Raw genomic sequence first — 26,138 nt, 5'->3', positions numbered from 1 at the left:
AAGCGGCACAAAGAGCACGGTGCAATACGCAAACAAGGCAAACGAGGCCTACGAGACACCGGAGAGCTGGAGACACCTTCGCAAAATGGCATAGCGGTGGTGAGTGGATGAGCGGTAGCGGCGGTGGCAGCGGATGATAGCACAGTACCGCCGCCTAGTAGCACGCGCGCCCAACCATGGCAGTTAGTTGTGGCCGCAGTCAATAGATGGCGATCGCTACGACAAGCAGACGGCTCGCGGCAGTAATTTTGGGGGTGCGATGAATATGCGGGGAAAAAAAATTTCCCAATTTTTGATAGCCAATGTGGGGGGTGCGAGCATTACGCGAGTGCGAGCGTTATGCGAGTAAATACGGTATTTACTCTTTGTCCAATCACCAAGCTCCCGCCCACTGATGTCATATCCACTGCTAAAAACTGCCACTGTATGGTGACACTGTCAGCGCATAAATTTGTTTTTGCGAGCTAATTAAAATATTAAAAACCAGAGCATACGCAGTACGACCGATGCTAATACCATCACTATAACTCATTCTATGCAACCAAGAGGCAAAACAATGCACTGGATTATTTGTTTCGGGGCCCCTTTAAGCGGAAATAGCGACCACTGCCACACCACGATTGTGACATCACCAGATTGTGAGGAAACTGCCCATGGTGTCAAGTGACAGTTAAGTTAATGATTGGTCACGAGAGGTTCCTCGGGAAGAGCAACCTGAGTTGCACAAGCTCCATCGGTGGCTGTGTTGGGCATTAACCGTATGCTGGGCCATATGGGCATTAGCTACAACAGAATAAGCAGCAACAGAAAATGCTAGCACGTCCAGGTGATCCACCGAGGATCGCCTAAGAGTTTTGTTCCCTTTGAGCCTTTCACAGGTGCCTTCTTTCTGTGTGTTTCTGGCAACAGGTGATGGACAGCACTCTGCGGCGTCGGCTGCACGAGCGGCTCCTGTTCATCGTGTGCTCCCAGAACTGGGAGACCATTGGCCCCCACTTCTGGATCAAGCAGTGCATCGAGCTGGTGCTGGGCACAGCCGTCGCCAATGCTCCACTGCGCAGTGGACAGACGGTCACCCTGCTGCCTGCGGCCACGGCGGGTCTGCAGTCCCTCGAGGACTTGGCCACCACCTGCCCCACTACGGCACTCAAGGAGGAGCCCACCGACACTGAGGTGGGCGAGGGGATGACATGTGGGCGCATTTGGCACCGACACTGCTGACGCATTCACGGCTGCATTTGCAGCCTTCCATACTGTGCTCTTCTCGCTTGCATAGGTGGGGGATTTCATGAATTTCCTCATGAAGGCCCTTATGCTGTGTCAGTCCTGCAGCGATTGAAGTTCTGATCATAGCGGTCATAGGCGAATACCACATGGTGATTCATGCATAGCACAGTAGAATCTCGGTGATACGAATCTCAAGGGGAGGCAAAATATTCTTATCACCCGAAATTTAGTATCACCGAAAAACGAGCAAAATTCATTCCCAAACGATGAGACACGCACAAAGCATTAATTTACATGGAAAGAAGTCCCGTGTGTCCTTCTGGGTCTTTTTCTGCGCGAGCTCGGCCAGCATAGAATTTTCGAAGCTGAAGAATTCGGCTGTCATGCTCTCACGCACTGTCTTGGACGTTGCAGCACGCCGCAGAATATCTAGGGTGTGCATAGTTTCGGCTGCCGTCGGCGGTTGGTCGTCACTACTCTGGTACTCATCTTCTTCATCACTGGTTGAAATTCCAGGCTGCGACGATACTTCCTCGACAATGCCTTCCACTGTGCGCAGACCACAGGTAACGAAATTGTCAGCACTACAGTCAATGCCAAGCTGGTTCCAGATATCAACAGGAATCGAATCTGGCACTTGCGAGGTGGTGGCCACTGTAGATTTAAAAATCCCACTCTTTGCAAAACTATTAGCAATGGTTGCACTGGATACATGATCTCAGGCCATTGCAGTAAAATGCATATTGTCCAAAAGACTAATCTGCAGATTCACGTTTTTCCGGTCAATCTTCGCAAGGAGGCAGTGCACCAACAAACCTTTCAGATGGTGCTTGATGTTTCTGATAATGCTAGCATCCAGTGGCTGCAAATGACTTGCAGCATTAGGGGGCAGTAACACCACTTTGGCTTTCCGTAGCGTCATCTGTTCTGGGTGGGCCACACATTGGTCCAGCAACAAAACAATCTTCCTACTTAAAGATGCTACTTAAAGCATCGGGCTTTTGTTACTTGCCAATGACGGTCAGTTTAATTTTTTCTGACCAGTCAGCGTTGCAGCAAAACAAGACTGTAACATGCTGCTCGCTTTTTTCTCCGCCCTGGCATGCTTCGCCCTTGAAGCACAGACTCTTTTTGGGCTGAAGGTTGTACAGACTGTTCCGCAATTAAACGCGCGCCATAGAATGCTTCTTTCAGCTAAACTGGTGAGTTGTTCGAGCTCAAATTTTGCACAGAGAGGGCATTTGGTCCGCAGAATTGTTTAATGCTACATTTGTTTGAGTGCCTGAATCGATCAAAAATAGTCGGATATTCACATTGTCTGCGGCGGCGATGAAATAAAACTAGCCGTTATCTCAGTGACTGCACTGGTGGTGCCATCTCGTTTGTCGGCCGTGGAGATTCGGTAGAGGAGGGGGTGGGGTGTTTTGCAGGAGGTTTGAAGATGCTTTTTAATGAAAGACTTGGAGTTTTGGCCAAACTGTTTTTTGTCATCATTGATAAAGTAGTTGAAAAAGCGTCTTCGAACCTCCGGCAAAGCATCCCTAACCCCCCCCCCCCCCCCCTCCTCCTCCATTGCAGAATCTCTACGGCCGACAAACGAGATGGCGCCACCGGTACGGTCACTGAGTTAACAGCTAGTTTTGTTTCATCAGCACTGCAGATGATGCAAATATCACACTTATTTTTTTGATTGATTCAGACAAGTACCTTAAACAAATGTAGCATAAAACAATTCTGCCGACCTAATGCCGTTTCTGTGTGAAATTTGAGCTTGAACAACTCACCAATTTATTTGAGAGAAACATTCTACAGCACGCATTTAATTGCGAAACACGCTGCAGAATAGCCCTGCTTCATCTATGTTAAAAACATTGCGAGCGTCATATCCCGGGATGAAAGATGGCAGTGTGGTTGCTGTCCAATCGTCAACGGTGGAGGCGTCAACCTTTTTTCCTTCGCCGCAAGCGGTTTTGTAGGAGAGGTTATGCCGTGCCTTGAATTGGTGAATCCAGCCACCAGAGGCCTGAAAATTCGATTCCCAGGCAAGAGCGGCAGCAAAAGCCTATGGGCTACTGAAATCAGGGCCCATACTTACATTCTATGCTATAAACTTTTTTTCTCTCTCTCTCTCTCCCAGTGTGAGTGCGATGTCTGCAGCCTTCTAGCGAAGAACTTTTCTGCCAACGTTGATGCCGGCCACGGTAACTTCTTTAAATCATGTTAGAAATTTTTCTAACATCACATGGTGGGTAGTCTTCACTTTGGAGTTTACGCCAAAGTGCTGCACATTTTGCATAATTTGGTTGCGCTGACCGACGATCGTAGACAGCGGAGATGGTGGCAGGCCTAATTCCGTGGCCATGCCCATGTGCCTTTTCTTGGGCTCTTTGTGCACCTTCTTTAAAGTATCCAATTTGTCCTTAAAAGACGACTCCTTCCGCTTTTGCGCCATTGTTCTGATTGCAGTACCTTTCAGGCTGGCGTGATGGATGCTCGTGAAACGACGCACGCAAACAACACGCTGCACTCCGTAGTCTGCCTTCGTGTATGAGGGAACAAAGAAGCAAGAACTGCTGCGGCTGCGACGATCTGCGGGCTGGCTGTAGCGGAGAGCGGGGCGTGTAGGGTCGCGGCGCGAACGGACCGATAAGCGGCGGCGCTTGCCTCGGGCAACAACAAAGTAAAAAAAAAAGTTGAGGCTGCCGCCAAAAGCGAAAGAGAGAGAAAGCTGGTGCTTGCCCGTCGCTTGCCTCATCAGCTTCCCTGCTGCTGTGGAATCCCAAACTGGTAATGGCGCGCGCTGCGCCGGCGGTCACTCGACGGTCGCGGTACCCAAGTTCGTATCACCCGGCACAACGCGGAAAAGTGTTTGGAGTATCCGAATTTTGGCCCATTGTACACAATGCATTTCGGCCAGGGAATTTTACGAACTCGTATCACATCGAAATTCATGTCAGCTGGGTTCATATCACCGAGATTCTGGTGTAGTGTCTTCCACATCATTCTAGGGAAAAAAAACATGCCACCGAAATTAGGTGTCTATACTCCTTTAAAAGTGATGTTGGGCATTATGCATTCTTATTTTTCGTAAGCTACTTTCATCTTCTAAAGCATGTCCTGAAAATTCACTAAGATGTCACCGTGCTGGAGAATGGCTTTGCCACTTAAAAGTAGTTTCCTTGTTTGAGAGGCAACGCAGAGCCTGCTATTATTGCTGCTTGCCTACGCTTCATTGGAATGGGGTTCAGGAGTTTGTGTGCTGCTGCTCGTCTGCACCATCCAGGAAGAGATCGACATAGAGCTCCCGTCAGCGACCGTGGGTGAGGAGCGCTCCCTGCTGGAGGGTGCGGGCACCTCAAACGGAGCCGGCCGGGCACGCCAGAATCTGCAGCAGCTGGTGCAGCGCCAGGGCCGCTTCCTGGAGGGTGTGCGGGAGCTGCGCCTGGGCGCCTTCCTGTCGGCCACGGTGCAGCTGTGCCACCTGGACACTCCGCTGGCACAGCACCTCTGGCTGCAGCTGATGCCTCGCCTCTGGAAGGTGCTCAACGACCGGCAGCAGAGCGTGAGTGGCACCCGAATCTTCGGAGCGATTTGACCTCAATTTAAAGGGCCACGTTGTGCGAAGTCACGTCTTTGGAATGCTATAACACGCGAATCAGGCGCTGTTTTTAAATCAATATGCATGGATAGCTGCAGAAAGCCCTCAGCATAATGAAAACGAAAATATCACCAATCCGATTTTTTTGAACAGTTTTCAGCTGCAAAGTTGTTGGTACACATGAACATTTGGTGCCTGCAGACTTTCTTTCAGGGTGGAAGCTGGTGTTTTAAAAATAAAGTATTTATTAATAAAGTTCGTGGCTGCTGAAAATTTCAGAGTTGTGACTTTGATACTGAAAAATTTTTCTTTAAGACCATCTCAGGGAGACCTGGAAAATGGTTCGAGTAGTTGAACAGTCTGAAAAATTGAACTTTGCAAAAATCACTTTGCTGTCCAGAAGGGTAGAAGTGCTTTTGCACTAAATAAACAAACTTCTGCACTTACTTCACAGAGCTTTGCTCCATCCATTTTGGTTTGAAAAATCTGAATTTTTGACTCCATTGAGTCTAAAATACTATTGGTTGCTAATATGTACATGTTCCTATAAGGAGCATGACGGTGTGCCTCGGTTAACCAAGTCTGAATGAGTTCAGTCTGAAGAATTGGTTAGCTACTGTATAATAAAGATTTTTGCTGGTCCGAGCGACTTCACCACTGAGGGATTCTACTGCTGGTGCATCTGAATGGCTCTTGTAACATGTTCATAAACGTTAAGCTAGCACCCAAAGCAGGACAAAGGCAGAAGACAACAGACACAGCACTCTGTTTTCCTCTGTGCTGCCTTTGTCGTTGTGTGTGCACTGGTTTACATTTTATGGTGAACAGTTTCCAGCTTGTGCTTTGTGCCCATGGGTGTAGGCGGTTGTGCAGGTGTGCGCATTCCTCTTCCGCTTTTTATGAGCTACTTTGGCATGTGTTTGTCTGTGTGCAGGCTCTGGCTGGGGAGCTGGTGCCCTTCCTGTGCAGCGGCAGCCACGTAGTGCAGAAGGACTGCCACCCCAACGCCATTGGCATCTTCGTGGAGGCCCTGGCTCAGTGCAACCCGCCGGTGCCAATCAAGCCTCCACTCATCAAGGTGGCTCCTGTACCATTCACTTGGTTGGGGGACCCTGTTGGTAGCGGGAATTTTCTTTTTTATATACAACTATACAGTAAAAGCTCGTTAATTCGAACTGATGCCCAGGTCCCGGCACTGCCCTGTGTATTTCAATGGGGGAAAACTCCCAATAATTTGAAGAAGTCGGCATCCACTACGGTAAATTCGAACTAGGAGCCACTGGCTGACACCGCTCCTCGTAGATAGAAGTTGACCCATAGTGAGTAAAGCATGCTCCAAATTTACCAGAGATGTAAAACAATAGAAAAGAAAAAAACTCGAGTGCATGAGGCTCACCGAGCTTGCGTTCCGGTGCGTGCCGTAGCATGTTTTCGCTGCTGGAGCACTCGCCCACGCCGCTGATGCTTCGGCGCAAGCCGTTCCAGGTTTTCGTTGTGTTGTGGTCGCTGGGTCGCGATCATGTGATGTAAACAAATTAGTATGGCGGTTCGGGCAATGACGACTTTTGTTGACGCCACGAGCGCGAGCTACGTGGACAGCAGGGTGGTGATGTTGGAGTCCTTGAGTGATGCCGATATAATTGAGGCTGCATGCTCCCAGCAGACGTCGCAGGGCTCATGTGCGGTGAGAACAACCGACAGTGATGAGTCCTACGGCGGCGACGAGACTATGCCACCGCCAAGTGCGCATGAAGTAGCGTCGGTGCTCGATGTTGCAGCACGCCACTTCTCTGTCAGTCAGCACTCTGACATTGTGCAGGAGCTTTAGGCAAGCTGCAGGAGATGCTGATGGAGTCTCGGCAGAAGAAATGCAAGCAAATGCTCTGTGCCAATTACTTTTAATTTTGACAACCATTCCCCATAAACATGTTTTGGAGCATAAATAGCGTCATTTATTCCAGCACTAAAGCTCGCTGCTCATGCGAATGCGTTCCAGTACTTGTTTCTGGCACATAACTGGCTAATCAATTTGTTTCATTTGCCACTAGAACCGGATGAATTTAATTCTCAGAATATGCCCGCCACAAATGTGTAGTAGCGCCTTGCTCGCGATAACGAGTCTAGATGTGACTGCTTCGGGTTCTGCCCGCATGGCGGGGTGCGATAACCGCGCATTCTAGCGCCCATTCGATAATTTGAACTTCTCTTAATTCGAACAATTTTCCGGTCCCCTTCGAGTTCGAATTAACGAGCTTTTACTGTATTGGGCACGTATTTGTCGTTGATTGGGCGGCGGGGATCACATTTCGACAACTCATGCGCTATGTCCCGACCTGCTTTCCAGGAATCTGTTAAAAAAGCTTAGTGGGAAATGCCACCTCATGTAGGAACTGGACAAGCTGTCCTGGGGCCCACATGAAACTCTCTGGGGCCGGTGGTGTCTTCCATTTCAGGGAAGAGTTTCTTGCCTAGGAGGCCCATTATAGTAACACTGGAGGAAAGCGTTTTCTCCAATGTGTTTGTGTTTTTTACAGGCAACCTTTCACCCTTTCGTTCATCCCTTCTCCTTTATCCCGTATTCCTTTCCTTTCCACCACCGAAAGCATAGGCAACAAGGTGGACAATAAACATGTTTTCCTCAAACGGAGGCTGTAGAATGGTTGGATTTTATAGGCACGCGAATGCACACTGGCAGGCTCACAGAAATTGCATTGAATGTAGGATGTCCACTTCGGTGGTGTAGTGATATCAATGTATTCAGTCAACTTCAATAAGCAAGCTTAGGAAGATGTGCTAAGAAGGTTTTGGCAAGCACAGAGTTGACTAGGTATTGGGCCAATAGATTCCTTTCACTGATTGCATATGAAAAGAATGAAAAATAAATCCCGCCAATTTGAAACCTATATTCTTGTGGGTGTTGTTTTCGTGCTCAATAAATATTCGCTGACTTGGCAAAGGCTGAAGCGCCCGTTGTGCAGTGTTGTCATGTGGTGTGAAGGTGCCCGAGTCCACTTGTCAACCTGCTGGCTCTCTCTCCCTGGTGCTGTGCAGTACCTGGGTCGCTCGCACAACCTGTGGCATCGTGCCTGCCTGCTGCTGGAGCAGGCAGCCCTGGCCGGGCGTGGAGGTGGTGCAGGCGCCTGCGCCTCTTCGGGTGTGGGTGCCAGTGTGCGGGGCGGCGTCCCAGAGGAGGCCGGTGCAGCCGAGGATGCCCTGGCCGAGCTGTACTCACTGCTGCGCGAGGAGGACCTGCTGGGCGGCCTGTGGCAGCGGCGGGCGCGCCACCCAGAGACACCGCTGGCCCTGGCCTTGGAACAGCAGGGATGCTTTGAGCAGGCACAGGCTGCTCTGGAGGCTGCCATGGCCCGCGTGCCCCGGCATGAGTCGGCCTCGACTCTGTTGCAGAGCGAGTGCCGCCTCTGGGAGGAGCACTGGCTCAGGTGGGGGGCTCCGCTCTGTCGGGGAGGATGGTCTAAAAGACATGCACTTGCTGCACCGTTTAGGGTGGAATTTTTCACGTTGAGATATTCAGTTTGCTGTTGAAAGCTCATACAGGCACTTTAACAGCTGCCCGGTTCTGCTCCCTGCTTTCATTTTGACCGCAACAGTACCCTAGTGGTTTCAGCATCCACCTCGCATGCAGGAGTTGCATGGTGCACCCAGTGCAGAGTAGCCAACCCGAACACCTTCTGGTTAACCTTCCTGCCTTTCCTGCTCCTCTCTTTTTCAGCTGCCGCGGTGGCTCAGTGGTTATGGCGCTCGGCTGCTGACCCGAAAGACGCTGTTTCGATCCAGGCCGCGGCAGTTGAATTTCAATGGAGGCGAAATTCTTGAGACCCATGTACTGTGTGATGTCAGTGCGTGTTAAAGCCAGGTGGTCGATATTTCCGGAGCCCTTCACTACGGCGTCTCTCATAGCCTGAGTCGCTTTGGGACGTTAAACCTCCACAAACCTTCCTCTCTCCCCCTCTCCTCGATCCCCAGTGCCACATGGGGCTCGCCAGTGATACATTGGCCACAAGCTTTCCCCTGGTTTGGGCTCCTTTGGGGTGTAATGCTTGGGAAATGGGTCTCAGGTCCCATCTTGAGTAGACGAAACACACCTTGTGCCATAGCGTCCTATGACCACAGATGCCCTTGCGCCATAAAAGTCATTATCACCATCTGGTTTCATTTCACTATTAAAGGTGTACTAGGGGGTGTGCATTCTATGCCACTGGGTGTGAATGCGTGCTGTTTTTTTTTTTGGCAGGATATTTTTATGTAATGTTTCCTGGCCATTCGCTTTTGCTAGGCCCCTCATGCCTTTGCAATTTTTTTCATTTTTGCTTAAGGTGTGCTTACGCCAGTTAGTCATGGACTTCACATGACCTGTTTTGATCAGCTTGTTGTGCTTAACAGGCGGCAGATAAGTTGCGAGTGACTGTAACAGGTCAACCACAATACCACGACTCGCCAGTACGAGCGTGCTTTCACTCTTGTTGTGAGCTGGCAAGGAAGGCGGCAGCTGTGGCCAATGCACAGTGGCCCCTTTTGCATACTGTTGTGTACTCTCCAAATTATATTGGGAAGACAGTGGGGAGGCTGATGGTTGAAGATCATGCGCAAGCCTCAACACGGAAGTCTGGCACACAGGAACCACAAATACAAACATTTGAGCAGAACTAGCTACTGTAGTCGCAAAACACCTCCCTGAGAGCTCTTCACGCTCATTCAGGGAGGAGGCAAGATTGATTGTGAGCTGAGGGTCTTGAAGCGAGGCAGAAAGGTCTCTCATCATGAGCCCCGCCCTTTCCAGGTGCTGCAAGGAGCTGAACCAGTGGGAGCTGGTGCTGGAGTATGGCAAATCCAAGAGTGCTGCCAACCCACACCTGGTGCTGGAGAGTGCTTGGCGTGTGCCTGACTGGCCTCTCATGAAGGAGGCCCTCTCACAGGTGAGAGACCCCGTTTCCTTCTTTCCATGGGTTAGGAGCTCTACCACTATTGTCATTGAGGGGCTCACCCCACCTTGCACCGCTCTATGCGTGAACCAAGAACAAGCGAGAGTGTTTCCCAAGGCCACTGCTGTCCCATCTTCAATGGGATCGTGTTTTCCTACAGAAGAATGTAGTGAACCCTGCTGACGACTTAGCAGCGAGTGTACTGTTTTTTAATGGTGTGGAACAGTTCTGTACTTATTCATTGCATCAGACTTAAACTGCTGCGCATAACCCACTCTGTAAGGCATCGGACAAAGCACATGAAAAAGTTTCCTCATCTCTAGCGGGGTCCTTGTGGTGCAACACTCCATCTGCATCGACTTCGTCATGACAGAGTTATGCCCATCTTTGGCTCTGACGCATTCGACTGCTGCCGGCTGCGTTTCACAAGTTTTTAATGTAGTGCTTCGTCATTTGTGTTCCGGGTCCAGTAAGCGACCAGCGCTCGTTCACGGCTACATTCAAGATGGCTGTCATTCGTCACGCCGAAGAAACTAACTGCGCACCGGGCCGCAAGGTCGACGTTCGCTACAAGTGGTACAGGCATGGCAGCTGCAGTGAGGCAAAATTTTGAGCTGTTCACATGTCGTGATGTGCCTGTTTGTGAAGTGCGGGATTTCGCTCCACGACGATGTTACAACGACGAGCTGTGGGATCGCAGCAGCAGTCATGACGGCAGCGCTAGTAAGGATGATGGCGCAAGTGTGGACGAGCAGTCCAATGTCGAATACATTTTCGTTTTGGAATGTGCCCACGGGCGCTCCCGTGTGTGGCAGCCGGTAGCGGCTGGTGATAAGCGGAGGCCGCAGGATATTGCTATCGTGTTCTATTTTTAAAGGCCAAGTGTAAACGACCTCCAATTATTTTTTTTTTCCAGAAATGTCAAGGGGGGGTCGACTTACATTAGAGTCGTCTTACATCGTGTAAATACGCATATTGCATCTGGCGGCAGGAAACGAAGTGAAATATTGCAGGAACTAGCACTGCAACTGTGGGCACAGACACTGCGCTCTTGGCCTATCAGGTCGTCGTTACAAGCCATCAGCTACTTGGAAAAAATAAAAAAACTTCCAAGGTTCTTTAAGCTTGGCCTTGAATAGTTGAACGCGACAGCATTATCCAGTGGCCGCTGCTTATCGCCAGCCGTTATCGGCTGCCGTGCGCGGGCATGCCTGAGGGCACATTCTAAAACGAAAATGTATTAGTCACTGGACTACTCGTCCACACTTGCGCCATCGTCCTCACCAGCGCTGCCGTCGTGATCGCTGCTGCTGTCCCACAGCTCGTCGTTCTAACGTCGTCGCCCAGCGAAATCCAGCACTTCGCAAACAGCCACATCACTACATCGTGTGGAACAGCTGAAAATTTTCCTCGCTGCAGCTGCCACGCCTGCATCACCCGTTGCGAACATCGAACTTGCGCCCCGGTGCGCGGCTGTTCGTTTCTTCGGCGTAAAAAATGCAGCCATCTTGAATGTAGCCGTGAACGAGCGCCAGTCGCTTGCCGGACCTGGAGCACAGATGATGACTGACGAAGCACTACATTAAAAACTTGTGAAATGTGGCCGGCGGTAGTAAAATGCGCCTAAGAGAAGCTATGTGTGAGCGGCGTCAGCTCTTCCGTCGGCTACCGACACTCCCCGGCACCGCTGCCATGCGGAGTGGGGGTGCCGCTAAGGGTTTCAGCTGTAGACTCCTGAGTTGCGGCGAGCCTTTTTTGTTCATATTAGCAATCTAGAGGTGTTGCGCATTCTGACGAGGAGGAAACTGTGGCTATTTTAGTTTGTCTGCTCTTACTGTAATTTTTAACATTCATGGTGACCTTAACTGGAATGAAAATCAGCGGGGTCCACATAAAAATTTAGGGCTTTGTTGCGGAAAATCTCTTAGAAAGTTGTTGGGATGTTCCTTTGTAGTGTATCAAGTGTGCGTGTTGTCCAGGTCTTTTGTTGGTGGACCTGCCTTAGCAGTGGTGGTACTAATGGCATCCCTGTTTGCATTGTTAATCCCCAGGTGGAGCTGAGTTGCCCCAAGGAACAGGCGTGGCGGGTGAACCTGTACCGGGGCTACATTGCCATCTGCCACCCGGACGAGCAGCACCTTTCACTGGTGGAGCGTGTTGTCGAGGTCATCACAGGACAGTGCATCCGCGAGTGGCGCCGCCTCCCCCACATCGTCTCGCATGTGCATGTGCCTCTGCTCCAGGTGGGCGCGGGCGGGGCATGTTACAGTAGCGATAGCGATGAAGGCTGGCACTGTGGAAGTTGACTCGGAAAAATTTGGAAAAATATATTTCTGTTTTGCCAGTCACAGTTTGCTAACGTGACAGCTTGTGTTGGTTGTGGGAAGTTACAGGCCAAGGTGTATGCTGTGCCAAGTGTAGTTGCTTGGTACGTGTTGCCAGTGTGCTTCAGTGGTTGGTACAAAATTGGTTGTGACGCATGTGCTGGCAGTGTTCGACTTGGCTCTGCTCAGACCTCAGTTCAGCCCCCCTCGGGAGCCCCGTGTGAAATTCAGCAAGCAGACTTGCTCGCATATCATAGCTGACCAAAACTCGGCGGCAGAGCTCATGCTAGAAGAGTTGCGAAGGTGACAGGACTAGTGCCATGGGTGACAGGTGTGGGCATCAAGTATATGTGGTATATTACAAAAGGATCAGACAAATAAAAACATGCGCTTTTGTGTTGTGACTGTTCGAAGCGGGTCGTCGGACATCTTGGTTGAAGTGGGAAAGGCCACAGTTGCATACCTCTATGAAAACATTTAGAATTGGGGCTTGAAAATACCTCACCTTTCCTCATTGTGATTTCACCTAGTTTTCTTAATTGTGGCTTCAGTTATTAGCAATTGAAAACAAATATTTTTGGAAACAAGTGTTTGGCTTCTTTTTGCTTGGTTAGCCTGATTAGAGCAACTAGAACTGTAGTGAGTTTTGCAGTGGAAAGCATGTTGTTTATGTGCAAGCAATACTGAAAGCAAATTTTTAAATTTTGGGTCGAAAACATAATCTTATTTATGTTGTTACCCCTTTGTAGTTGCAGTTCGGTTATTGTATACGTACAGTAGAACTTACATTATACGACTTTCAAGGGACTGCGCGAAACTGTCCTATCCCCTTGAGGCGCTGGGTCCACATATGTGGACGCTACCTAAGCCTCCTCATATTTTCGTGCACAAGACGAATTTCCACCTTTGGATATCGCGCTCTTACCGTTTTGACCCTTCCTGCCTAGCTTATGGCACCATCTCTTGCAGCTACAGCGAAATGCATTTGTAAAAAAAATATGTGCATCATGTCGTTTTTTGGCGGGATGAGTAAATAGCTTTTCTCTTTGCATTCTATCTTTACAAATGATCGTGAATGATGCAATTTAGGGCTTGGAATCTGTCGACAGGTTTACGTAGAAACGGCACACCAATTTTCATTGTCATAGACGAAGAAAAGGTGCTGCGGTGGATCTTCTGAGTGGTGCGTCCACAAATGTGGCCATGGCGCCCTAATGCTGCAAATGTCATAGTGGCGTTCTCCTCGCAACGTGCCATTTTATTTTTTTTTTGTGGATGTATGGTACAAAATGGGCTTACTGCTTGCGGCCGTTGGAAACTATGCTTGTACAGAGAGAACGTTGGACGACTCCAGCGCAGAAGCGTTTTTCATGAAAATATCTGATGGAGAAGCACCTACAAAGAAGTGCGGCCGACCGAGCAATGAAGACTCGCAGATGGTCGCAAAGAACCGCCACTTAGCTGAGCCGATGCCGACAAACAGAGCGTGCTATGACCAGTGCTCAGTCGGGGAGGTCAAGGAGGATCTTAGGCCCCCTGCCAATATTCAAAAAGGGATCAGAGACCACCTGTGCTGGATTGTAGAACGCATGAATCCGAAGGAAGCAACCGTTCTCAGTGGCGGTCAGAACATTTTCGAAATAACGAGCTTCTGATGGCAAGGACTTACATGGGTGTTACCCGAGACATCGCTCCTAGTTCGAGTGATCCGAATTTCCGAATTAATGGAAATTCGAATTAACGAGATTTTACTGTATACGGTAGCTGTTAAATAGTGGTCGTGAATTCCATTAACACTACTTTCAATATGACCGGCTGTGTAGCGCAATGGATGTGCCTCTGGGTGGAAGTCTCACAGGAAAGATGTTTCTGCCACCCTCACAGGCGGCCCAGCAGATCATGGAGCTGCAGGAAGCTGCCCAGATCCACCAGGGGCTGCAGCCAGCAGCTGCTGTTGCAGCAGCTGTGGGGCGCCCTGCACCACCCAGCCTGTACGACATGCGCGCCATTGTCAAGACATGGCGCAACCGCCTGCCCGTTCTGAGCGATGACCTTTCCCACTGGAGCGACATCTTCACCTGGCGCCAGCACCACTACCAGGTGGGCAGCATCTCGTCCCTCACTTGAGCGGCACTGGCCCAACAGTGCCTTCACTTGTCAGGTTTACTCTGATCTTACCGCATTTTGTCCTGGAAGTGGGAAGCTGGTTCTTGAGGCTGTTCTTATTTATGGGTATATAGAACATCTCTGGTGTTCTTTATCACACTGTCTTTTTGCCCCCTCTTAAGGGGGGAAGAGGGTCTTAGAGAAAAATGTTTAATATTGGAGTTAGCATAATGAAAACTTCAGCTATTATGTATTTTAGTGTGCTGATTTCAAATATGGTGTCCATTTTTGTGTATATTATGTCGTTTGTTATTAATTCAAGCATCTCTGTACAATTATTCTGACAACTTTTTGAAAAAATTGGCCACTCAGATTCAAATAATTTTTACCCAGTGGATTCTACTATTATTAATGCTTGCAATAAGGGTACTAATCGGTGTTCTAGCCCTTCTGCAACCAAAGTTACAATGTTTTGAAGTTCAAATAAAAGTGGCAAGGAAAAAGGACATTTTTCTTTATGCTGGGTAATATTTTCACATTTTGTTAAGAGTGCTGTTAATGCTTTTATTGCAAGCTCCAATCATTCAGCTTTCAAATCAAAACAAGAATGGCGAAAAACGCGCCAACCAAAGCCAGGAAAAGCTTGCCAGCAGTGTGTAGGGTGGTGCAGAAAATGAAACAGAGAAAAACGCAAAAAACGAAATCAAACATTTTGAAGCTGTGTAAGCACATTACAGTGCTTAATTTTCCAAAACAAACAGCTTAGAAAGCTCATAGTGAATAGTCTGAATCAAATTTTTGCCGTTGCCGCCGCTTAGCAAGCTGGAAAAATGAGGTCTAGGGTGCACACTGTATTGGAAAGCAGTCTGTCGATCGCCACCAAATCTACGACCACATCGGTAGCTCCGCAGGCAATGGCGGGTTGGCAGCTACATGCTCGTTCACTAGCGTCCACATCTTGCGCTAGGTTGCAGAAATTGCTGCCAAACTGGCGATTTTATCATTGGCGTGCTTCGCAATTCCTCGTGATCAGCGCTGGGCGGAAATGTGTCTACTCTGACCCGCAGCTGCCAATCTTGCCCGAGCCCACGATTTGCTTCGTGTCGAAGGCGGACGCTGAAGCTGGTAAAGAAGCGCTTATAACGACCACTGAATTGCACTTCTGTGCCTCGTTATTCCGTCTTCCGATCACTGCTTGTGAAGTAAAACCTTCCTCCGGCTCTCCATCATCTGCTGCAGCCGCGATGTGCACCGCGCTCGGAACGAACGCCGCAACGACTGGCAAGGTCGCGTCACCCGCCGGTCCACGCTCAGGTACTCCGCTGCTGCTGGTTGACATCACTGCCGACGAACTTGTGTCTTCCGCTTGCTTTCTGCGACCTTTTTTACGTTTTTTCCCAAACTTTTTCGCGCTGTGACTTCCGATACGGTTTCACGCCAAGGTGGTCTTTTTCAAAATGGCGTTGCAGGACAAGGCGCAGAGCGTTAAATAAGATGGCGCTGGCCAATGAGGCGTTTGAATTTCGCCACGTGATGTCCAATAGCCAATAGCATTGCCGCATTTTGTATTCTGTTTTCTGTCTTTTTCTCAGCGACCATTCGCAGTAGGCCTTTCGTACTGGCGGGACAGAAAGCTGAGGCGTCGCTCTTTCAAGCGATACCGAAGTCGCCTAGCTGCGCCAGCTACATCTGAAGCGACACGCGACGCAAAACGGGCATTTTCTGACAGATTTTCGCAAGCCCTCTTGTCAAAATTGCATCTTTGGGTGTCGATTTCTCGTAAACTACGCGGTATTCAGCCATGAAACTTGAAATTAAGATGGAAAATGATGAGACATATCCAATTATCACAAAATTGAAAAGTCGATTTTTTGGTCCCAAAGACACGCGTCCCCCCTTAAGGCCAGAGGGATGCACAGAAAAAAACAGCACTGATCATTCTTATTGGGCTTTGCAAGGCTGTGACAGCAGGGTGGCATGATCAGCTTGAAGGGGCAGCAAGCCCCAAGCACATGGCACTGTTAGCACAAAGTTGCCATTTTGGCCTAACTTTCCCGACACAGTGGAGTACTGCGACTACAGTTAAACCTGTAACAAACGTCTATGTAGTGAATTCCTCAGTACAGTGAAAGCTCTTTGATTCGAACTTCACAGGACTGGGAAAAAAGTTTGAATTATCCGATGTTCGAATTATTGAATGGCCCCGAAAAAACTGACAACCATTTGCATTACGGTATATGTACCGTATTTACTCGCGTAACGAACCCACTCTTATAATGAACCCACCCACCCCGATTTGCTTAAGAATTTGAAAAAAAAAAAAAAGCGTCAGTTGTTAACGGTGTGTTTATGTTTCGACCTTAGCTCTAGCAAGGGGGAGAAGTGAACTTTGCAGAGTGCCAGCACTTGTCCAGTTGTCCAAGCCTCGTTTTCAGTACATTCGCCTTAAGGGCAACCCACACGGAGCAAACTTTCGCGGCGAATTTTGAGCGCCGCGGCGGAACGCCGCCGCACCGCCGCCGTGCAGCACCACAAGCAGCGGAAAACGGGCAGCTGCCACCAGACCGCTGCCACCAGGATTTAGAAATGGCGTGATTCCATATGCTTAGTAAAATGCTGAAAAGAACAGCTGTGCATTTACAATTAAGCTATTATTTATTCAATGACGACAAAGAGGACGAATTATTCTTTGTGATCCCTTTCTGAACCAAAATAGTCAACCTGTTTGAACCTCTCGCGCTTCCTGACGTCATCCGATGTGTAGTGGCTAAGCCTAGCAGCTTTGAAAATCCAGAAGCATTCTGAAAATATGGCGCGTTTCATCGCTAAAATTTTGTGCTGCGGGCATCTTCAGACAAAGCGAAAGCTTCGTGCGACTTTTGTTTGCTGTGAACATGTAACTACTAGTAACGGTAACTACTAGTTCGTGGTGAAGCGAGAGGCCACTTCTGCAGGCGCGGCCATGTTGTAGAAGCGGGCGGAAGTCAGATGCGGTCGTTCCCTGATTGGTCCGCGCTGAAAGCCCACATTGGCCACTTCCGGCTAGTGGCTGACCACCGGGTGATGCTAAAAGTCGGCGTCATGATCGCGGCTGACCGCGTGCTTCCGTTGGCGACTGATGGGTGGAAGGATGGACGACACTCGCAAAGAAAAAAAAAAAAGTTTTTCGCACCTAATTGGTAGCGCCCGTACGAAGTCAGCCTTTCATGGGCGTTGGCTGGGACCACGCCGAGAGTACTTATCCGTGTTTCCGAATTAACAGCGCTCGAATTAACGAGTATTTAGTTGCGAGTTTTGGAGGCTGCACGGAAATGAGGGTAGGCAGCTGCCAACCCCTACCCTCCAGCGACGCCGGCCGCCACGCTGGTGATGGCGCCATTTGGGCTTTACCCACTCTTCCACGGTTTTATCTGGTTCCGTCTTCCTTCACCGTTTAGGACGTGTGCAGCCTCTAACTATGCGGAGGGGCTTTTTTTTTTTTTTTTTGCCACGTGCTGTGTGCCAAGCTGCCCAGACGCGGCGGCGTGTAGTCCGAATTATCTGTAGCGGAATCGACTCGCTTTTGAATTAACGGGCTTTTTATACACACATTGCTAGCTTGGCCGGACCAAGTAGTGTAGTTCGAATTATCGAGGTTCGAATTAACGAGCTTTCACTGTATCACTAAGTTTTTCAATTCCCAATAAAGCGTGTGTATTTGCGAGCTCCATGTAATGAAGGTGTTGTGGCGGTCGACCTTGATATAACGAACTCTCCACACCAGCTATCCATTAACTATTGCTGTGTTACTTGAAATATGGCCAGATCACTCGAAACTCGAAAGTTTCATGACGATAAAACGCGAACCATTGTGAGAAGAACGTTTACAATCGAAGCACGCGATCGGTGCCTCTCCATGGCAAATGCAGCAGTCTCTGCAGATTTTGTTCTTGTAGCTTCACATTAGGTGGCACTACAACACCTCATGCCCAAATGCAGCACAAAATAACAGGGCATAGCAAAGAGCACATGAGACGAGCAGTACGCACCCATTGCTGCTGCACTGTGTTGCTCGCGCGATTCATGCTCCGATAGCAAATGCGCGGCGGGATTCAGGGACTGTGGAGGGTGCCAGCAGCTGGAGGCGAAGAGTCATTTTCTGAGGGCTACTCCAGCAGGCTGGGCTGAGGGTTTTCCTTTTCTTACCTTTTAGGGGTGTGCGAATATTGAAATTTTCGAGTGCGGATCGAATACGAATATGAAGAAAAAATGGCTTTGAATATCGAATCCAATATCGAATACCGTATTTATTCGAATCTAGGCCGATAGTTTTTTCAAAAAAACGAGATGTAGAACTCTTATGTCGGCTTAGATTCGAGGATTTCGTTTCGAGGTTTCGTATTCGTAAAATACGAATAAATGTAGCACGCAGGTGGCGCCCCCACAAAACGCCAACGAAAGACAGCACTGTAGCCGTTGCTATCCGTAGCCGTTGCTATCCGTAGCCGATACTGATCAAAGCACACATGAGCACTGGCTGCCATTTTGGCCTTGTTCTGTTCTCGTGCGGTGGCGTGAGCACATTCGCAGCAGTGAAGTTTTCGTGCGTAGTTTTTATCACCAACACCATGGCACCAAACAGGCGGTGCCATTATAGTGCCGCCTTCAAGCGGAAAGTTATAGTCGCTAGTTATAGTCAGGGATGATGATTATAGTTATAGTCAGCGATGAAGATGACGAATGAGCGGGGGCTGATCCCGGGCTGGCGTTGCATATGTCTCCTCGCCCAACGCCGCCTCTCCTCCTCCTCTTCTCTCAAAGCTCCTTTGGCAGCTTTTTTTTTTCAACGGTCCCTCTCGGGGCCATCAATCACGCTTCGGCAGAGCATGCAGGCACGGTGCTTCCCGCTGTGTCTCACTCGAGTTCCTCTCTCTACACCAAGTCGCCTATGCGCAGACACATGGTGCAGTCGTTTCGCGCCACGCACTTTCACGTGCGCGGCGACGTAAGAACAGTCGTGTCGCGTCATAAAAATAATTGTGATAATGAGGTATAAACAGTGTTGTTTTTTCGGCCGGCCTACAATCGAGGTAAGTTTTTTTTTTTTTTCTGTGGCCTTCAACTTTCGGGTCTCGGCTTAGAATCGTGGCCGGCCTAGATTCGAGTAAATACGGTATCTGTTCAGAACAAAACTCAGAAAACGATGAGCAAGCAAAAGTTGTTGCCCTTACTTTTTCCAAAATAGTGTATGGTCTTTGCAACTAAAATAAACAAAACTAGACTGCCTCAGTACCATATAAAAAAACATGATGGGCACAGAACTGTATACTACTTGATTATACAGCATAACAGTATCCAAACTAGTATAATGAAGTCATGCAAAACTAAATCCATAAAATGACAAGACTGGCAGCAAAAAATAACATGATGACTATTAAACCTCATTCATTCGGAGTTCAAGGGACCGGAAGAAATGCCCGGTTCATCTGAAGGCCTGTGTTAATAAAATTGCCCGCGCCCCCCCGAAAAAAAAAAATGCTGCTGAAAATGCTGAAGATGCAGTACGGCCTTATGAGGCAGCTCCATCGCGCTAAAACCTGTAAGCCCGTGATGAGCCACCCGTATTGGAGTGCTGGAAGAACAACACAAATGCAAGCCAGGGGCCGGGGAAGACACACTGGCGTCGGAGCGGCGAGGCGGTTTCTAAAAAGGAAAAAGAAATAAGCCATGTGGAGCTCGGATTGAACTATCGGCGAATGCGTGGGCCGACATTTGAAGTTTATTTTTTTGCCCTAGCGACAGAGGCCTTCAGATTGTTGCCATGCCTGCCGTTACGCTCGTTAAAGAGGTGTGCAGGTCACAATGCACCATGCAGTAGGCGAGATATTAACAGGATCGCTTGCCCTATTGTGACTACACGACGCGCCCCTTCAAGAGGCTCCTGCGGCATTCCGCAAGTAGGCTTTCCCGCATAGTGTAGTTTACAAAACGGGATGGCGGAAGTCACGCTGGGAGAGTTATGAAGGCGACAGGACTCATTCTTCGGATGTGGGTGTTAAATATGTAACGCATTACGGAAGGATTAAAAAAAAAAAACGCGATTTCACGTTGCTTTTGCTCGAAGCGGGCCGTCAGCCATCTTGTTCGCAGCACGAGTGATATATGGGAAAGCCCTCTTGGGAAAATCTCACGAGGTGAAGCCTTGTGGGATGCGGTCGGTCCGCGTGATAAACTGCGGAGAAGGAAGCGGATAGGACCTCTGTATTGTTTTCCTGAAATTTTTAACTCGATTATCGGCTGATTTGCCCAGATATTGGGGTTTTGCTACGGTTGAATTTATGAAAGTATGCGCAGTATACGGTACTGAAAAACAGTGCACACAATACAGGGACGAAGAAAAGAAACGACAACACGAGCGCTGACAGTGAACTTGGGTCCCAGTTCGAGCACACGGCGTATATCGTGCGGAAGGGAAACCCCGCCTGTACAGTACATGGCGCTCGCTGTCGTGCCTGTTTTCTTCGGTAGTAAGGCTCGCAGGTGAGGCAAAGCCTGTTGCCAGATGAAGTCGGTGCATCTGTCAGCTACGGTGAGATGTTCTCTGAAGACCTGCTTGCTTCTGGTGGGGCCACATGTTGCTTGCAGCTGAAGGAGCAAAGCGTCCCGATGAAGGCGGCGTGCGCTGTTTTTCAGTGTGCGCTGTGTGCGCTGTTTTTCAGTATGAGTACATACCAACTTGCCCAGTCTTCTACTTTGGCAGTATACGATCGCTGGCGAGTATTCGGGAATTTTCGAATATTCTGAAATTCACGAATATCAATTTTCGAATACGAATCGAATATCAAACATATTCGATTCGTATTCGAAATTTCGAATATTCGCACACCCCTACTTTTTTTTTTTTTTTACGCGAGCCGAGCATGCTGAAAGAGGCGAGTGCTTTCGGCTCCCCCGCTTCCCCAACCTGTGCATAATGACGTCATGCGATCCGTGGCGGGGATTGTGGCGGCTGCTGCTGCACTCGCATATTTACTCGATGTTTATGACTTCAAGTAACAGGAGTTTACAGTGCACACATTTTTTAGGCCATTTCATCTACATTTGCAAGAGGGAAGATTGTTGAGCCAGTTGGTTCATGATTATAGCAAGAGCAAGGAGAGAGGAAAGCTGTTGTTATCCACAAAAGAGGTGACTAGTGCCTGAGCATGCCTTTGCTTATCAAAGAAATAGATAGCTTCTTAGATATGGACCAGTAAGTGCAACAATATTGGATTGATGTTGTTTTTGCTTGCATTTTATGTCTTCTGTAGCTATTACGATATTGTATGAAATATACTCAGTTGTAAGTTCGGCGCTGTGTCTCTTGCTTCTTGTCCTGTTTTTCACGCTCTTTCCTTGCTGTAATCACCTACATTTATTTTTCATTTTGGGTTCTGTTCTGCACAGTCTTCGAGTTTTCACTCGAAAACTGGATATAACAAAGACCTGCATTTAATGAAAAATTGTGGACTTTTCTTGATTTCATTATGTCCAGGTTTAACTGTAAACCCATCTGACCACTTAGTGCTGTGCGCAATGCCGGTTAGCAGAGCACTGCAAGGGTTAGCAGGAACTAATGTGCGCAAGTTGAATGGTTCATGTTCAGTGCAATTTTTCTTGCGTGGTGGTGTAGTAGGAATTAACAACACACAATTCAGCGTTTCTTAGTTTGTTTCAAAGGGAGTCTATCATGCTATATGCAATGTGTTATCATTGGTACCGTAGTGCTGTTTCAGCTGTTTAAGCTATAAAAATCATTTTTTTTTGAAACTGCATCATCCCATGGTGTGCAGGCCATTGTCAGCCACTACGATGGTGGTGCCGGCCAGGCAGGTGCAGAGGCTCCCGGCAATCAGGCCATGCTTGGGGTGCATGCATCGGCCCAGTCCATCATCCACTACGGCAAGGTGGCACGAAAGCACGGGCTCACCAACGTTTGTCTTGACTCCCTTAGCCGGTGCGTGTTGCATTTGTTATTTAAGGAGGTTCCAGGGCATGTTTTTTTGTCTTGCACACAAGCGGACTCTGGTGGTGTGGCACTGTGCTGGACCAGTTTGACATATCAGTTCTGATTGTTCAGCTGGCTGATCGCAGTGATAATGAGGGCATGGTAGTGCTTCAGCCAATGTGAAAGGGGGGAAAATTAAAGGAATTCGTTGTACAATTGTTCCTGTGGAATTGCTTGCAAGCCATTTTTCTAAAGCCATTCGCTCCAAGACATAGTCATCGATGCGTACTAGTGGAACCCCCCGGGCTAAGCACATGTTCAGTGATCGAGTGCTTGCTGTCATGATAAGCTTTGCTCTGTAGCAGGGGCGTGTGAGCATTCTAAATTTTGATTACTGTGTGAATAGTGCTTGCTGTTTAATTCGCACTGCACTTTTACGATTCCAAGTATTCGAACCTCCTAAACATTCAGAAATTATGAAATTTTCTGTTAATCTGAACTTGCAGCGGAAAATTGCGTCATTTTCAAACAGCAGGATCTTACACGTGCCACATCAGTTACAGTAGAACCTTCATGATACGAACATGGTCGATACAAATTTACATTTACAAATTTACAAATTGGTCGATACAGGCAGCACTTTGTGCTGCCTGTGTGCTGCCTGTACGTTACTGACACCGTAATCGTCAGTTGTGCGGTATGCGCCATGAGGAGTGAGGGGCAGCGCACATCACCAACTCCACGCTCGCCAGTTGCGCTGTACAACGATCTTACACAGCCTGCACATCATTGATGTAGCGAGTGGGTGTATGCGCATGGCCCATACATCACCAAGTCACAATCGCCAGTCACGGTGAACGAACCTCCACAAGTAGTAGGCTGTGGCTGCGTAACCATAAATAAGTTCCGTCAGCAGTAAACAGATTTGCATGAATGCATTTTGCATGCTTCTGCAAACAGATTTTGTTCATTTCAGAAAAGCAGCAGAGTGCTGCTTTCGCGGTCCCCATGCCATGCGAGGTGCGATCGTTTTGGGTGTCACAAGGTCAGGTCAGTCTAGTGAAATGAAGTCAAAATGAAACTACCGACTTGCACCTCTGCTAGATAGCACTGCCTCTTGCTGGAAGTGTGATGATGATCACGCTCGACAATAACGAAACTGCAACTGCACATTTTCGGCGAAAATTGGTTCGGATTCGCATGTAATACGAGGTAGAAATTTGACATGCTAAAATGTGGAAAAAAACCTTGTATAGAGTGCAGTCTATTTATAACGATATCCAGAAAACAGGAAAATCTGATAATTGTAACCGATTATGGTTATATCTGGACCGGCAGATAAAAGCAGAAAGAACACAGCCACATATGCACGAAGGTATTACTCCATGCATGTAGTCACCGCCACCGGTGCTCCTGTCAAGGGCGCACAAGGTCTTGGCCCTTTTTCATGGAGGGAGCCACCGACACCTCCTCCAGAGCTCCCATCAGAAGATAACATGCCACAATGTTATTGGCGCACAGCATCTTGGCGCTGCCAAGGTCTGGGCTAATTACAAACATGGAGAGGGTGGTCAGAGATATCGCCTTGCGCTTAGTCAGGGTCACTTTTGACCAAGTTCACGAACTCACAAACTGGCGGAAACTACGTTTTTGCGAGACAGCATTGTGCAACCAATTGCGGCCAAGCAAGCTTCTCCCTCCAGCGATGTTACAAAGATATACGATAGCGCTTGCTTCCCAACGCCGTAGGCAACGCTCCCTCACAGATTTCGCCTCGCCAGTCCGTTTGCTCTGTTTGCGGAGTTTTTACATCATTCTCTTCCAGGTATTTTATTTTTTATCTAATTTTCAGACAAATTTTGCTGGCTAACGTCTTCCAGGTGGCCAGAATCCTATTGTTGTATCCGTTATTTCGCCGATAATTGTATCGTTATATATGGTTTATTTTTACATAGGGGCAGCGGGAGAATTGATTGTTACAAGCGATGTATCGTTATCAGTGTTGGTCAAAAAAGAAAGCTGTATAGCTTCCTTTGTAGCCGTATGGCTGCGCTTGGGTGGATGCCAGTGAGTAAGTACTCCCTTATTACAGATGTATCATTATACCTGGTATTGTTATAAGTGGATTACAATGTATACACGGGTTTTTACAGTAAGTGGATGGATGAGATTAAGAAGTTTGCGGGGATACGATGGCCGCAGCTGGCAAAGGACAGGGTTATGTGGAGAGACATGAGAGAGGCCTTTTCCCTGCAGTGGCGTAATGAGGATGATGATGGTGATGATAGCCAAAATTTGTATTATAAAATTTTTTTAAAAACGCTGAAGAAGCAAAATTTAGTCAGTTAAAGAGCAGCAACTGGGAGACACTCTTATGTAGTTTTACCACCATTTTGAAGCCACTGGGCGCTCAGCAGTTCGATTTATCAGTTTTGCGGCTGACCGCGTTCGACATATAGAGTATGAAATGCATGTATTTGTTGAAAATGTCTAGGAACACTTTGATGTAGCCAATAATTCATAATATCCATGTTTGATATAAGGAGGTTGGACTGAATATTGCTTGAAAATTCTTTACAATTATTAGAGTTTGCGAGAAACTATTTTGGCAGATGTTTTGGATGATTTGGGACCAGTCTGAAGATATCCACAGCTTTCACGAACAGCTTTGGCCTATTCCGAAGTGTTATTCCGAGGTTGGTACCCCGATTTCTAGCAGGCCTGGAGCCGATTCTTTTTTGGGCAGGTGAATGTAAATCTTGGGCCGTATGTTATCGAGACACAACAGACACATCATTCATTGCATCAGTGCAATCCATAAACCGGCTACATCACTGAAGAAACAGAAAAGAAGTGGAAAACGAAGTCTACGGGCCGACAGGTGCCCACGTTTCATGCTGAGGTTGCGCAATTTCTTCATCAGAGTCAAATTCCTATGATGTAATATTATCGTCAGTCTCTCTGCTGCTTGAGGCAGAGAAAAAAAAATCTTGCTGCAGATGCAGCAGAATTGTGGGAACTGGGATTTTTCTAAGTGTGCACTCTCTCTTCGGCTGACGCCGTCCTGCGAGCGCATTACACCAGAACCTCAACTTAAAGACGTTTCAAAAATCACCCCCCTTGCGGGAAAAAATACTAACTACACAAGGAACTAAAGTGGAGTGCCTAAACAACAAACTAAGTAGCCCAAAAAATTGTCAGTGGTTCCGGTAGCGCTGAAATATCTGCAAAATGGACGTTTGTTGGGCTAGTTGGTTCATGATACTGGAACAAAACAGTGCGATAACACGGGACTACAAAAAGAAAGAACACAGACACAGCGCTGTGTCTGTGTTCTTTCTTTCTGTAGGCCCGTGTTTTTGCGCTGTTTCGTTCCAGTAGCTGAAATCTCGCTTTGAATCTGTCAATTACCAGTGATGATGCATAGTGGTGTGGTAACGAAAGAGTTAAACAAGAAGTCAAATTTTCTTAATGCAGAACCTCATTAATTCAGAGCCCATCAAACCACGCAAAATTTTTTTTTGATCAGGGATATTTTGGAATCATCCAATGTCAAAGCAAAATGATATCGAAAGCACAGAACATTGTTCAACCGGTTGCAGAATTTTACACTCACTGCCACTGCACTCAACAAGCCTGTGGTTGAAGATTAACTATCAACGACTCCTATAACGTGAGCTCGTTTGGCCTCACTGTGGTCTCTGCATGACTTCTGGTCGCTCAAAATTTGGTTGACGCCAGTTTCATGTTTCATGTCCTGTTCTGGCGGCACTCGCAGGATCCACACCATCCCTAGTGTCCCCATTGTGGACTGCTTCCAGAAGATCCGGCAGCAGGTCAAGTGCTACCTCCAGATGTCCAACGTGACGGGCAAGAACGAGCTGCAGGAGGTGAGTGACTGATCCTCATGCAGTTATCCCTCGTTATAACAAAGTCAGCGGGACGGCAAAAAAATTCATTATAAGCGGTAACTCGAT

General features: G+C 48.1%; 1 protein-coding gene across 9 annotated transcripts in view; it reads left to right on the top strand.

Moving 5' to 3' along the window:
* The window catches only part of Nipped-A (Transcription-associated protein Nipped-A), a 270,630-nt gene that overhangs the window by 142,044 nt on the left and 102,448 nt on the right, over positions 1–26,138 (top strand). For 6 of the 9 annotated variants that reach the window (XM_077657533.1, XM_077657535.1, XM_077657530.1 and 3 more), the window contains exons 40-49: positions 910–1,173; positions 4,511–4,789; positions 5,760–5,903; positions 7,877–8,265; positions 9,624–9,759; positions 11,817–12,008; positions 13,974–14,189; positions 15,435–15,509; positions 22,007–22,170; positions 25,940–26,051. In XM_077657533.1, the coding sequence (XP_077513659.1) occupies positions 910–1,173; positions 4,511–4,789; positions 5,760–5,903; positions 7,877–8,265; positions 9,624–9,759; positions 11,817–12,008; positions 13,974–14,189; positions 15,435–15,509; positions 22,007–22,170; positions 25,940–26,051 (1,971 nt within the window). The remainder of the gene's footprint in view (positions 1–909; positions 1,174–4,510; positions 4,790–5,759; positions 5,904–7,876; positions 8,266–9,623; positions 9,760–11,816; positions 12,009–13,973; positions 14,190–15,434; positions 15,510–22,006; positions 22,171–25,939; positions 26,052–26,138) is intronic. The other 3 variants (XM_077657537.1, XM_077657536.1, XM_077657532.1) reach the window with 1 other exon arrangement.

This window comes from Amblyomma americanum, chromosome 3, assembly GCF_052857255.1.
Source record: "Amblyomma americanum isolate KBUSLIRL-KWMA chromosome 3, ASM5285725v1, whole genome shotgun sequence".
NCBI classification, from domain to species: Eukaryota; Metazoa; Arthropoda; class Arachnida; order Ixodida; family Ixodidae; genus Amblyomma; species Amblyomma americanum.
The sequence above is the reverse complement of the archived record's forward strand: the minus strand, read 5'-3'. Positions and strand labels throughout refer to the sequence as shown.